Here is a 14,788-nt window from a genome sequence, read left to right as displayed (position 1 = left end):
GAACTGGATGAGAAGACTGTGTCGTGACTCAGAATCTGCCCTCTCCTGCTCTGCCCCTCAGTTTCCTCACTTGTAAACTAAGGTCGGGCCCACTATTTTGGTTCTAAGCTTCCTCCCTACAAAGAACCCCTTATTTTGATCCCTTGGGCCTCCAGCTTGACAGCTGTCATGTAAGCGCTGGTTGCTTCATTTCCCCCACAAGCAGCAGGGTCAGGACAGCTGATGTTGTGCTTGACTAGCAAAGGCAGACTAGGAAGTAAACATGAGAATGACTGAGGCTCCATCCAGGCTGGAGCCCTGAGCAGCTCAGACCTACCAGCTGGGAAACGGGGCAGGCTCCCCACCCATGTCAGCACAGGGTGGCTCCCCCCAGCCCCGCAAAGGCCTGCTCCCATCTGCCAAGGGCGAGGGTTCCCAGGCCCTGGGATCTAATGCCTGATGATCTGGGATGGAGCTGATGTAATAATAATAGAAATAAAGTGCACACTAAATGGAACGCACTTGAATCATGCCTGAACCATCCCCCAGCCCACCCTCACCTCCCTGATCTGTGGGAAAATTGTCATCCATGAAATCAGTCCCTGGTGCCAAAAAGCTCAGGGACCACTGGTCTAGGGTCATCTAGAGGCATCTCTCCAGCCCCTGCCAGGGGTCAGGCTCATCAAGGCTATGGAGAGGGAAGCATAAGGCAGGTCAGTTCAGCATACCCAGCATCCCCTTGACTAGTCATCAGAGTCTGCGACGTACCAGAAAATAAAGCCATTTTATTATTATTTTCTTATCTGCCATTGTGGCCTGAGGAGTGGGAGTGGAAGGAAGGGAGGTGAGGCCATCGGCCCCAGCTGATGGTCCTCTACTTGGCCTGGACTGTCTCCTCCAGCCTATCCAAGCGCTTCTGCAGCTCCTGCACCGTGGCCTGGAGCTTCCTCATCTCCTCCTCCAGCCGGGATATGGCATCCTGGGGGACCCCAAGCAGCATTAGCCCCAGGCCCTCCTGGGCCACTAGGCCTCCTCCCACGAGCCCCCGGAGCTTGGGCCCCTTTGCCTCTCATCCAGAGAACTGCAGGCCTATAAGCCTGGAACCTGTTTTCTGAGGCCTCAGTGTTATCCACTCCCAGCCCCCAAAGGATCCCCAGTATTGTGTATGTGGCTGCCCCCAAATGCCAGCCTCTTTCCATGGGTCAGTGACCACATCAGTAGCACTCCTGCCCTACCCCACCTTCCTGCCCTGGTTCCCGGGGTCCCATCTGCCTCTCACCGAGCTGGGAGCACCACTGGCCTCAGGTGCCGTCCTCTTGCGCCCAGTGTCCAGGCCCCGGTTGACCCTCAGTTCCCGGCTCTTGGGGGGCACGTAGCCATCTTTGAGGGAGATGAGGAGGGGCCCAGCATCCCGACCCCCCAGCCACTCCTCAGCCGTGAGGGCAGCATCAGGCCCTGCAGTGGGCGGGTACAGGTCTTCCTGGAACAGGTCCGACTGTGGGGCAAGGCCAGGACTGGTTAAGAGAGTGCTCAGGCCACACCACCACCCGACCACTCAGAGCCTGAGGAGGGACCTGGGAGCATCACCTTTCTAGGCACCGTCATGGCAATGGGTTCACACTTCCGCTCGTGCAGCTTGTAGAATCTGTGGAAACAGGAAGGTGAGCAGTGTCCACAGCAGGGCTGGGACTAAAGGTCAGCATGGGGGTCAGTGCTGCCCAAGGAGCGTACTCAGGTCAGGGGCAGGGGCAGTCACCTGGCAATCTCACACTTGTTCACTTCCAGACCACGTTTGGGCATGTAGCCCATTCCACGCTGGGACTCCTTGGAACTGAACATGGAGAGATAGTGCAGGAACGGGGCCTCAGAGGTGATCTCGAAGTACCGGATAGAGCTGTCCCCCTGCAGGCGGTAGGTCATGGGAGGGTCAATACCAGCGGATGCCTCCAGCTGTGGTCCTTTCTAAGTCCCCCTGCCCACCTCGCCCCCCCAACTCCCTGCCCGTGGGGCCACCTTGCCACAGAGGTAGACGATGTTGGTGTCAGGGTCGAAGAAGGGCAGCAGGACACCACTGCTTGTGTCCAGTTCCTGCAGGGATAGTGGCTCCTCCAGGTGCTTCTGTAGAGATGGGCAGGGGACAACCATGAGCTGGGCCATGGCAGGCCTCCACCCCTGGGGGAGTGGGGCCGGGGGCTGAGAGGCCAACCAGCAGAAACCCCCATCTCACGGTGGGCAAACAGGCCTTGCCCTTCCAGCCAGGCACATGGCAGGGCAGGGGGGACTAAACCAGGTCCCTGCCCAGCACTCACCGTGTCCCACAGTGCCACCTGCCGCTCGCTCATGCGGCTGAAGCCCGTGGTCAGGATCTTTCCATCGGATACAAACACGGCACGCACGGGCCGAGTCCCCTCATGGGGACGATCTTTCTCCTGGAAGGAAAGGGAGGGGACCGGTCAGGCATCCGCACACACCCTCTAAGGGCCAGGCCCCAGCTGGGAGCTGGAGAGGGCAACATCTAAGGGGGCCTCATTGGGGGTGGGGGGGGTGGGGGGTTATGCTCCTAGGGTTAAAGGTCAAGGCAACTCACAGCTACTATGGTGCCTTTTCGGGGCTCAATGATGCGGACTCGCTTGTCTCGGCAGGAGGTACAGATGAGGGCACCATCTCGGCTCCAGTCCACACTGTAGATGGTGTCCGGGTGCACGTCGGAGCCCAGCGTCAGCACGGCCGCCCCCGTGCCCACGTCCCACACCAGGATCACATTGTCACAACCTGGGCGATGTCCCCAGTGTCAGAAGCCAGGAGCCTCCCCCCTGACTGTCAGGCAACCAGCCCTCCCTGCGTCCCGCCCTTGGCACCTGCACTGAGCAGCACGTTCTGGGCGGTGGGGTGCCAGGCCACAATGCCCACGCGCTTGGTGTGGCCCTCCAGGGTGACGACAGGCTCCCGCAGGGGCAGCGTCAGGCCCCCGTCGGGGATCTCCCACACCTGCAGAGAAGTGGCGAGCAAGTGAGTCTTGGCGGTGCCCAACATCAGCTCCAGTGCCTGAGCCCCCTCCTGGCCCCTGGGTGCCCCCCATACTCACCATGACGGAGCAGTCCTCGGAGCCACTGGCAATGACGTTATCATTGTGCGGGCACCAGGCGATGTCCAGCACCGGGGCCGTGTGGCCACAGACCATAGGCACATTCTTGTCTACACGGCCGGTCTGGAGGACACAGCGGGGCCTCTGAGGGAGGTGCTCTGGCCCGCCAAACCCAATCCCACCTCCCCACGCCCCTTCAGAGAGGCACAGAGGGGAAAGGTGTGGGGTCCCTGGAAGGCAGAGAGGGGCCTAGGGTGGGAGGGTTTGGGGCTCTGCCCATCTCAGAGCTGTCTGGGCAACTCAGAAGGCTGGCCACAGGTAGCGCAGGATGGACATGCGGGCTTGGTCCTGCCCCTCTGTCAGACCCTGGCCAAGTTCCTGCCAGCTCCATCTCAGCCGGGGCCTGGTACCCCCACCCTCTCCCCCACCCCAGATTCTTCCATGGCACAACAGGCCAAGGACCCCGGCGTGATTCAGGCTGAGGGTGTGGTTGTATCAGGGCTGGGGTTCCCCAGGGAAGTGTGTGTGAATGATGGGGCTGTGGGGACAGGTCCCCCCAAAAGGACAAGGATGGGGAAGTCTGTTATAACGGGTTTGAAATGGCTGCTTCCGGGGACCGCTGCTACAGCACGGTTTCCTGTGTGAAGCGCGGGGCCCAGCTCTTACTCTGACAACCACTTCCTCTTCTCTATGTTTCCATCAGCCCTTTTAAGGTAACAACCGAGGGCCCATCTCCCCTTCCTGTCTCACCCCCCAAGAGCACGGGAGTGTGCTGGGGCGGGGGAGGGGGTCCGCAGACAGCAGGGAGGGCAGGATTTGAGGGAGGCCAGGGTTGGCGAGGGGAAGAGGGTCTCTTACCTCATCCCTGCCTGTGAGCTGGGAGCCACTGAGCTCGCTGGGTTCCCAGGGGCTCAGAGAGGTCCCTCCAAACCCTAAGAGCACTGCTGGGCCCACCCAGACCCCATCCCAGGCCTCTCTGCAGGAGAAAGCTCCAGGTTGAGACTTGGGAGGGCTAACCCTGGGTCTGCAGGACTTGCTATTTGACACTTCCCGTGTCACTCCCAACCCTGAGCTTCAGCTCCATCCAAGCACTGCATGGAGGCGCTGGAGGAAGTGTAAGGTTCAGGCGGCTCAACCCAGTTTTGCAGAGGGCAACACTGCGGCCCACTGTCCTGAGCCGCAGACCTCATCAGGACCCCCAGGGGGCCAACTAGATGACCTGAGGCCCCCTTAGGAGGAGGGCTTGTCCCCAGGGCTCCAGGGGCTCACCTTGCCCAGGGGCAGCACCAGGAAGGCCCCTCCCCCGCTGGCCTCACAGATCAGGGCCACGAATTTGGGGTTGACAGCACAGAAGCCACTATCCCAGGTGTTCTGTGAGACGCGCACATCCTCATAGCACTGGTCGGCCTTGGCCGGCTGTCCAAACACGTGGCGGAACTTGCTGGAACGGACCACCTGCCGGCTCATCCTGGTGAGACAGGGGTGAAAGGCTTTGCTCCCCTCAGGTCAACCCTGACCTTCCAGTGGCCCCCATCTCTCCCAGGACACCCACCCCTCAGTCTGGCAGCCATGGTCTCAGCTAACTTCCCTGTCGCTCTCCTCTGTCACTGACATCCAGCTACCCTTATACACGCCTTGCCCACCCCTCCTCATCCCTGGCTGACCTGCAAGGCCCACCGTCTCAACCCGTCCCAGGCCTGGCTTCTGTACCCTCAGCCTCCACAGCAGAGCCTGGGGTGAGGGGTAGCACCTAGTGCCAACTTGACTGTGGACTGGCTGACAGTCCCAGGGCCCATCCTCTCTGACAGGCCACCTTCCAGGGCCTCAGGGCAACAGTGTGGAGGGTGCACTCAGCCTCAGCGTCCAGACCTCACACCCTCACACCCACATGAGGAGCCATCTAAAAGGCAGGGGCCCTCCCCACCTCCAGGTCCAGGCTGGACACACGGAGGGAAGTGGCATGTGGGTTTGCCTGGGCGGCATGTCCCCCATGGCCAGAGGGCTTCCCCAGCGGGTCTCTGGGCACCAGAAGCAGGCAGATGGCTCGGGTCCCAGCATCTCCTCCTCACACCTCAGCTTCTCGTCCCCACTTAAGCAGGTGCGCTTAAGTGCCTTCTCCACCCTACTGAAGCCATCCACAGGAAGGAAGCAGCTGGTGCTCACTTCTTGGAGGAGCAGCGAGAACGGTTTTCCTCCATGGCTGGGTGGACAGCGAGCAGAGCCAAGGGACCTGCCTCTGGCTCCCCAGGCTCCAGGCCCCATGCTGGGGCCCCAGAGCATCTCCTGCCAGCTTGGCGTGGGGGCCCCACAGCCTCTCCTCCACCGCCTCCCTCGTGCCTAGCCCTTCTCCCTTGGAGCTCCCGCCACCCTCACCCACCCTGGGACTCTGGAGGAGGCTTGTGGGTCCACCTGTCCAGAAAGCGGATGAGGCGCCTGTGGGAGGAGGAGCTGGCTGGGGGCAGGGGACCCGTCCGGGAGGGAAGCTTGGGTCTGGGAACAGGGGAGCCCCAAATTGGAGGCTGTGAGACAGGAAGCCATCGCCCCACCCTGCCTCCTCCCCCACCACAGGTACCAGGCCCCGGAAACCACGGAAAGGGGAACTTGGCCTTTTCTTGTTTTGCTCTCAACCCCTTCCTGTCTCCAAGCTCAGGGCAGCTACTGGGTTCACCCCACCCTGCCCCCCACCGCCACCCCAAAGACTCCCGTTCTGGGGAGAGGCCGGCGGGTGTCCTGACCCCTGGGCTCCCCCACCTCCATCTTGGCTGCGTGGCCCCTCACCCTCGCCCGCTCACGGAGCCCTGGGACACACGGGTGGACCCTCCCACGCGCACCCACACGCTCAGGCGAGTCCCTCCACGCGGGGCGTGGACGGGCCCCGTCTCCACCTCGGAGCCAGCGGCTCTGACAGTCTGTCCACCCCCATGGCCGGCTTCTGCCAAGCTCTCGCCTACCCCACAGGTGGCCCAGGGCAGCGATGCCGAGCCCGGGTCGCCGGGCTCCAGCCTTACCTGCGGCTGAGAGATGAGCGACCCCCCAGACGGAGGAGGGCGAGGAGGAGGAGGAGGAAGGAGCCGGCGGAGCCTGAGACCGTCCGCGGAGGATGCTCTTGTCAAGACAATGAATGAGAAGCGGCGGCGCCCGCCTCCTCAGGGGTGGCAGCGCCCCTTTGGGCGGAGCTCTTAAAGGGGAGAGCCCTTCCCTCCGCCAAGGCGCCGCCTCGCCCACCAGCCTGCAGCCTCCCCTCCCTTCCCGCCTCGGCGCTCAGCGCCTCAGCTGCCAATTCCAAACCAAAACAGATGCTGCTGGCCAGTGGCTGAGAATCTAATCTGCACTTTTTTAATGTCAAAAATGCAAAAATAACCTGTTCCTTCTTCCCTTCTCCAGCCCACCCCCAGCCTACTCGCCATCCTTTCCCTGGCATCCATAAAATGGCCCATCAGTCCCTTCAAAGCGGGCCTTAGTATAGCCCCCATCCCTAGCAAAGGCTGTGTTACCATCCTTCTGCCCCACCTCCAGTCAGGAAACAAGTGGAGGCGGAGCGGCAAAGAGGAGGGGGAACCTTGTGTCCACCTGCACCCAGAAGACCTGGGGTCTACTCAGGCCCCTACACGCACAAATGGGTGGCCTTGGGAGGGTCACTTAACCTCTCTGGCTGTGTCTTCACCTAGGAGCACCCCCGCCCTGCCTGCCTCCCAGGGGCAAATAACATAATTTGGTGTTATAGAGGTGAAAGAGTCAGAGTTTCTGCCCCAAAGAGCTCTCAGCCCACTGGAAGGAGAAGCACAAATAACAGTTCCAAGAAGTAAGCAGAGGCCGGAGCCTGGGCTTGAGACTCAAGAGGAAGGGGTTCATTCCCATCCTTTGGTTCAGAGACTCTGTCACGGAGGTTGCCATGTGAAGGTCAAGAAAGGCCACTCCAGAATCAGATGCTTTATGCATTTGACTCCCGGATGTCACACCTCCTGAGTGACCTTGGATGGATTCCCTAACCTCCTTCAGCAGCCTCAGTTTCTGCATCTGAAACAATGTCTGACCCACCTCATGACGTTATGAGAACAGAAAGCCTTCTGTTCAAAGTGTAGCAAGTGTAGCCTTCTGTTCAAAGTGTAGCCTCAACCAAAGTGTAGCAAGTGCTTAATAATATTACCTGGCATGTAGGAAAAGTGAGGTCACACAGAGGACTACAGATGCAAGATATGAGCAGACATATTCTAGACGGAGAAGGCAATGGCACCTCACTCCAGTACTCTTGCCTGGAAAATCCCATGGACGGAGGAGCCTGGTGGGTCGCTAAGAGTCGGACACAACTGAGCGACTTCACTTTTACTTTTCACTTTCATGCATTGGAGAAGGAAATGGCAACCCACCCCAGTGTTCTTGCCTGGAGAATCCCAGGGACGGGGGAGCCTGTTGGGCTGCCGTCTATGGGGTTACACAGAGTCGGGCACGACTGAAGTGACTTAGCAGTAGCAGCAGCATTCTAGACATCATTTGAGTAACTGGATCAAGATGTGCCCAAATCCCTTAACCTTTTAATAGGTTCCCTTTCCCAATTAAGTCAATGCTTTTGAGTTGGATTTCTGGCATTTACACACGAAAGAGTTCTGAGTGGTACACCTGCCAGGAAGGAGACAGGACCACAGGCCCTTCCAAGGTGCAAGATACACACAGTAAAGAGGGACTGAAGTGCTGAACTCAGAATAAAGTCCAAACTCATTAGCAAGGCCCAAAAGATCTCCTCTGGTCTGTCCTGGCCTAAAGGGTCTGTAGAGCATGATGGAGTCAGCCCAGAGAACCTTTGCTCCATGGTTTTTGGGATGTCTCAGTGATGGTTTCTCACCTGTAAAAGGTGCACAGCACTGCTCACTTAGCCTAGAGTATGTGCCCATCATCCAAGTTCAATAATTATCAGCAATCAGGACTCTCTGGTGGACCAGTGGTTAAGAATCTGCCTTGTAATGCAAGGGACAATGGTTCGATCCCTGGTCTGGGAAGATTCCATATGCTGCAGGGCAACTAAGCCCGGGCACCATGACTACAGAAGTCAGAGCACCCAAGAGGCTGTGCTTCACAACAAGAGGAGCCACTGCAATGAGAAGCATGTGCACCGTGACTAGAAAGTAGCCCCAGCTCGCTGCAACTAGGGAAAGCCTTCGGGCAGCAACAAAGTCTCAGCACAGCCAAAAATAAAATAGATAATAAATAAAAATTTAACAGACCTCGTTGGTGGCCCAGTGGTTAAGGCTCTCTGCTTCCAATGCAGGGCGCACGGGTTCGATCCCTGGTCAGGGGACTAGGATCCCACATGTTGTGTGGTACAGCCAAAAAAATAAAAATTAAAAAATAATAATATTTAAAAAATAAAGGTCTTAAAAAATTTTAAACAAACAAAAAACCCAGTTACCCAGTTACCATCAACTGGGAAGCAACAGTTAGAACTGGACATGGAACAACAGACTGGTTCCAAATTGGGAAAGGAGTACGTCAAGGCTGTATATTGTCACCCTGCTTATTTAATTTATATGGAGAGTACATCATGAGAAACGCTGGGCTGGATGAAGTACAAGCTGGAATCAAGATTGCCAGGAGAAATATCAATAACCTCAGATAAGCAGATGACACCACCCTTATGGCAAAAAGCAAAGAAGAACTAAAGAGGCTCATGATGAAAGTGGAGCCTCTTGATGAAAGAGGAGAGTGAAAAAGTTGGCTTAAAGCTCAACATTCAGAAAACCAAGATTATGGCATCCGGTCCTATCACTTCATGGCAAATAGATGGGGAAACAGTGGAAATAGTGGCAGACTTTACTTTTCTTGGCTCCAAAATCCCTGCAGATGGTGACTGGAGCCAAGAAATTAAAAGACACTTACTCCTTGGAAGGAAACTTATGACCAACCTAGACAGCATAGTAAAAAGCAGAGACAATACTTTGCCAACAAAGGTCTGTCTAGTAGAGGCTATGGTTTTTCCAGTAGTCATGTATGCATGTGAGAGTTGGACTATAAAGAAAGCTGAGTGTCAAAGAATTGATGCTTTTGAACTGTGGTGTTGGAGAAGACTCTTGAGAGTCCTTTGGACAGCAAGGAGATCTAACCAGTCCATCCTAAAGGAAATCAGTCCTGAGTGTTCATTGGAAGGACTGATGTTGAAGCTGAAATTCCAATACTTTGGCCACCTGATGTGAAGAACTGACTCACTGGAAAAGACCCCGATGCTGGGAAAGATTGAAGGTGGGAGGAGAAGTGGATGACAGAGGATGAGATGGTTGGATGGCATCACCAACTCAATGGACATGAGTTTGAGTGAACTCCAGGAGTTGGTGATGGACAGGGAGGCCTGGCATGCTGCAGTCCATGGGGTCGCAAAGAGTCGGACACAACTGAGCGACTGAACTGAACTGGGACTTCCCTGGTGGTTCAGTGGTTAAGAAGTCACCTTCCAATTCAGAAGACATGGGTTAGATTCCTGGTCGGGGAACTAAGATTCCACATCATGGGGCAACTAAGCCTGCGTATCACAACTACTGAGCCCATGTGCCACAACTAGAGAGAAGCCCTTGCTCTGCAATGAAAGATCCCATGTGCTGCAACTAAGATCCCAGGCAGCCAAAAATAAGTAAATATTGAAAGGAAACAAACAACAAAGAAACAGTTACCAACATATAACCAATGCTGGTTCATTCCATCTTAAAAAATAAAATAAACTTTATTTCCATGCAATATAACACACTCAGTTTAAGTACAATACATGGATCAATTAGTTTTGACAAACGTATATACCTATGTAATTACCAGGCTTCCCCCGTTGCTCAGTAGTAAAGAATCTGCCTACAATACAGGAGATGCAGGTTTGATCCCTGGGTCAGGAAGATCCCCTGGAAGATGGCATGGCAACCCACTCCAGTATTCTTGCCTAAAGAATCCATAGACAGAGGAGCCTGGCGGGCTGCAGTCCTCTGGGTTGTAGGGACACAACTGAAACGACTTAGCAAGCACACGCATCTAACTACCACCATAATCGAGATATGATTATTTCCATCACTCCCCAAAGTTCACACCCTTCTACAATCGATTCCCACCCTCAGACCCCAGCAACCATTGATCTACTTTCTGTCAGTATAGATTAGCTTTGCCTGTTCTAGAATGTTCCATACAGATGAAATCATACAGTATGGGTCTGGCTTTTCTCATTCATTTCATGAGAAACCTGTATGTGGATCAAGAAGCAACAGTTAGAACCCTGAATGGAACAACCGATTGACTGAGGATTGAGAAAGGAATAAGACAGGACTGTCTGCTGTCACCCTGTCTGTTTAATCTATATGCTGAGAACATCATGAGAAATGATGAGGTACAAGCTGGAATCAAGATAGGCCCAACAAACATCAACAACCTCAGATATGCAGATGATACCACTCTAATGGCAGAAAGCAAAGCAGAACTAAAGAACCTCTTGAAGAGGGTGAAGGAAGAGAGTGAAAAATCCAGCTTGAAATTCAGCATTGAAAAAACTAAGATCATGGCATCCAGCCCCATTACTTCATGGCAAATAGAAGGGGAAAAGGTGGAAGTACTGACAGATTTCCTCTTCTTGGGCTCTAAAATTACTGTGGATGGTGACTGCAGCCATGAAATCAGAAAATGATTGCTTCTTGGCAGGAAAGCCATGACAAACCTAGACAGTGTGTTGAAAGCAGAGACATTACTGGTCCATATAGTCAAGGCTATGATCTTCCCAGTGGTCACATACGGTTGTGACAGCTGGACCATAAAGAAGGCAGAGCACCAAAGAATTGATGCTTTTGAACTGTGGTGCTAAAGAAGACTCCTGAGAGTCCCTTGGACAGCAAGGAGATTAAACCAGTCAATCTTAAAGGAAATCAATACTCATTGGAAGGACTGATACTAAAGGTGAAGCTCCAATATTCTGGTCACCTGATGTGAACAGCTGACTAATTGGGCAAATCCCTGATGATGGGAAAGATTGAGGGCAGAAGGAGAAGAGGGCATCAGAGGATGAGATGGCTGGATGGCTTCACCAATGCAACAGACATGATTGTCTAAAAAGTACAACCCAAAAGTGAATTTTGTTTGTTTTTAAAATATATTTATTTTTTAATTGAATGATAATTGCTTTACAGAATTTTGTTGTTTTCTGTCAAAATTGAGGGAGAGAGGTTCAAGAGGGAGGGGACATACGTATACCTATGGCTGATTCTTACTGATGTTTCACAGAAAACGACAAAATTCTGGAAAGCAAAAGTGAATCTTAACATCATCAAAAGTAGGACAACCAGACATTATATGCCTCCTATAAAATAAATTTATGTGTAGCATCACCATGGCAGTATTCTTGTCAAAATCATCATTGTCATCATTACCACCACCTGGAAACTATAATCAAGCCTCTATATTTAACTTCCCTGGTGGCTCAGCTGGTAAAGAACATGCCTGCCCAATGCAGGAGACACAAGAGACGCAGGTTCAGTCCGGGGTTGGGAAGAGCCCCTGGAGAAGGAAATGGCAACCCACTCTAGTATTCTTGACTGGGAAATCCCAGGGACAGAGAAGCCAGGTGGGCTACAGTCCATAGGGTCAAAAAGAGACAGACACAACGGAGCATGCACCTATACACGTGCATATATATATGTGTACATATATATATATATATATATAATGATCTTAGTTCCCCGACTAGGGCTTGAACCTGTGTCCCCTGTACTAGAAGGCCGATTTTTAATCACTGGACCACCAGGGAAGTCTCCCACATAAGTCTTTAAGTAAAGAGGTGCCTGGGTCTCATTTGCAAGAAATTACTCTGATAGCCTAGACCCTGCCCCTGTGACCCCCAGGCCTTCTCACAGTTGTGGTCCTCACCCACCTGCAGGCTCTGCCCTGACTCACATTCAGGAACCATTCTGGTTTTAAGTGGGTGGCCCCTAAGGATGCCTTGTGCATAGGCTCAGGCTTAAGCCAACGTTGCCAGCCACTTCTCACCAGCCATCTACTCAAGCGACCTTCCCCAGCTTTTTGAGACGATCACTGCTCCAGTTTGATGGAGAAAAGAGGTGAGAACTCCTTCAACCCCTCTGCTCCCACCAGAGACCACATCTTCATCTCCTATAAACAATCACAGACCGTCATCACAGAGGGGGTGTCCTCCTGGGGTCCAAGGTTAATTCCTCCCTCTTGCGACACATTCCTTCCCACTTCCTCAGTGACCTCACTCCATCGTTTAACCCCCTCTCCTGCATTACCACATTCTCCTCTCCACAAACCCTCTCTCTTTAGTATCTAAAAACAAGCTGAGGTCCCCTGTGCCTTTGGGGGAACCTCTCTCCACTTAGCAACCTCAAACCACTTCCCCATCTCTGTCTTACTTCACAATCAAGTTACTTGAAAGAGCTGTTTACACTTGTTGAATCCACTTCTGCATTTCCTACTTAGTCTCACGGGTCTGTCTTCTGTCCCTACCTTCCCACACAGACGTGTCTTTGCCGTGACCACCAATAATCTCCTGGTCATTACATCAAAGGAGCATGCTACTGACCACTCCCTCCCTCTGGAATCTTTTCCTTTCTTTGGTGTCTGGGCCTGTCTCCTAATCACCTGCAATGCAGGGGACACAGGAGACTTGGGTTCAATCCCTGGGTTGGGAAGATCCCCTGGAAGAGAAAAATGGCAACCGACTCCAGTATTCTTACCTGAAAAATCCCATGGACAGAGGAGACTGTCAGGGTACAGTCCGAAGGATCACAATGAGTCAGACATGAGTTAGTGACCATGCATGCATGCATGTCTCCTGATTCTCTCCTTTGCACTGCAGCTTTCTCTCAGGGCTCCGCAGGGTGTCTCTCCCTTTGCTTAACACACTGTCTGTAGGCTGCTCCCCAAGACACCACCTCTCCTCCCAAACTCCCTACACCGTCTCTTTCACATTAGCAACTTCAAATTTTATATATATATATATACATATAAAATGTAATTTGCTGTACCAGGTCTTAGTTGCAGCATGAGGGCCCCTGCATCAGGAGCGAGAAGTTTTAGCCACTGCACCACCAGGGAAATCCCTGCAGCTTCACGCTTCTACAGTCCCCAGGCTGTTTCTGTGGCCTAGTCCTGTTGCCTGTGCTCCCTAGTTCCGACCTCCAACTCCATGGCTCAACCAGTATATCCCACTAGAACCTTAAGGAGAGGTTCACAAGAGGAGGAAGTCTTGACCTTGAATCTCTCCCTTTCTCTCCATGCCCACTGTCACCTCCCGAGCTGTGCTGCTTGGACCATGGCGCTAGCTCCCTGACCGATCACCTTCCTCTGATTCATCTTTCACAGCATCACTAGAGGCAGGTGATATTGTCATAGTATGATCCCTGGTCATTCCCTGCCTACCTTACAAAATTTCACCAGGTCCTCAACACATCCTGGAAAACGCTGAGACCACCTCAGGATGGCAGACTTCCTTGGTGGCTCAGACAGTAAAGGATCTGCCTATCCCTGGGTGAGGAAGATCCCTTGGAGACGGGAAGGGCAACCCACTCCAGTATTCTTGCCTGAAGAATTCCACGGACAGAGGAGCCTGGCGGGTTGCAGTCCGTGGGATCGCAACGAGTCATACACGACTGGGCGACTAACACTTTCACTTTTCAGCATGGCATCCAAAGCCCTTCATCACCTTCCCCCATCCACTCTTCTGGCTCATCAGTTCAGTTCAGTTCAGTCGCTCAGTCGTGTCCGACTCCTTGCAACCCCACGGACTGCAGCACGCCAGACTTCCCTGTCCATCATCAACTCCCAGAGCCTACTCAAACTCATCTCCATTGCGTTGGTGATGCCATCCAACCATCTCATCCTCTGTCGTCCCCTTCTCCTCCTGTCTTCAATCTTTCCCAGCATCAGGGTCTTTTCCAATGAGTCAGTTCTTTGCATCAGGTGGCCAAAGGATTGGAGTTTCAGCTTCAGCATCAGTCTTGGCTCATCATCCAAGCTCAACATGCTCCCTCATTCCTCTGGTCCAGGGGCTGAGCCCTCAGATATCAACAAGGGGAGAAGTGGAGGTGGGTGTTCTGATTACCTCTTGCAGAGGAAACCATTCCAAAATTTTATGACTTAAAATGACAACTGCAGGAATTCCCTGGTGGCTCAGTGGCCAAGACTCCATGCTCCCAATGCAGGCGGCCCAGGTTTCATCCCTGGTGAGGGAACTAGATCCCACATGCTGCAACTAAGACTCAGCACAGTCAAATAAATATATGTTAAAACGACAACTGCTTTATTATCTCTCATTATTCTACGGTTTTGAGACAGCGTTCCGAGAGAAAGCGTTCAAGAGGCTAGGCTTGTCACTGGCACAGGGTTACTTCCACCACATTCTGTTAGCTAAGCAGCCCAGATCACAGGGGAGGGAAAATTAATGCCCCCTTCTGATGCAGAGAGTTACAAAGAATTTTCAGCCATCTTTAAGCCACCACAAAGACTAGGGAGGTCACACACCTCACTGATGCAGGCCAGGTAATTTCTAATAGGGATGGAGGAATTGTGGCTGCCCTAGCCCTTTGTCACCTGGAGGGCCCCGGGTAGCCAAACCTTCTGTTAGAAATACGGATTTTTAAGTGAGAGCTGCAAATCTCTCAGTATTGGCAACCAATTCAAAAATTTCTAAAAATATTACATGAGCAAAACTAAATATATCTTTGGTTTGGATGTGGTTTTTTCTGGCCAACAGTA

The 14,788-nt window shown here is 53.3% G+C and overlaps 1 protein-coding gene across 1 annotated transcript; it reads right to left on the bottom strand.

The window, feature by feature from the left end:
• Positions 1-790: 790 nt before the first annotated feature.
• Positions 791-6,172, bottom strand: CORO1A (coronin 1A). Its single transcript, XM_052661146.1, has 11 exons — positions 6,073-6,172; positions 4,334-4,532; positions 3,065-3,187; positions 2,838-2,967; positions 2,567-2,751; positions 2,289-2,408; positions 1,993-2,097; positions 1,736-1,881; positions 1,567-1,624; positions 1,259-1,474; positions 791-958 (listed from the first exon to the last, which is right to left on the bottom strand). Exons 2-11 carry the CDS (start codon positions 4,529-4,531, stop codon positions 854-856), a joined length of 1,386 nt encoding a protein of 461 aa, XP_052517106.1. The 5' UTR covers position 4,532; positions 6,073-6,172; the 3' UTR covers positions 791-853.
• Between the last annotated feature and the right edge of the window lie 8,616 nt (positions 6,173-14,788).

Source organism: Budorcas taxicolor, chromosome 2 (genome assembly GCF_023091745.1).
Source record: "Budorcas taxicolor isolate Tak-1 chromosome 2, Takin1.1, whole genome shotgun sequence".
In the NCBI taxonomy this organism is placed as follows: domain Eukaryota; kingdom Metazoa; phylum Chordata; class Mammalia; order Artiodactyla; family Bovidae; genus Budorcas; species Budorcas taxicolor.
Note: the sequence above shows the minus strand (reverse complement) of the source record. Positions and strands in the feature narration are given on the sequence as shown.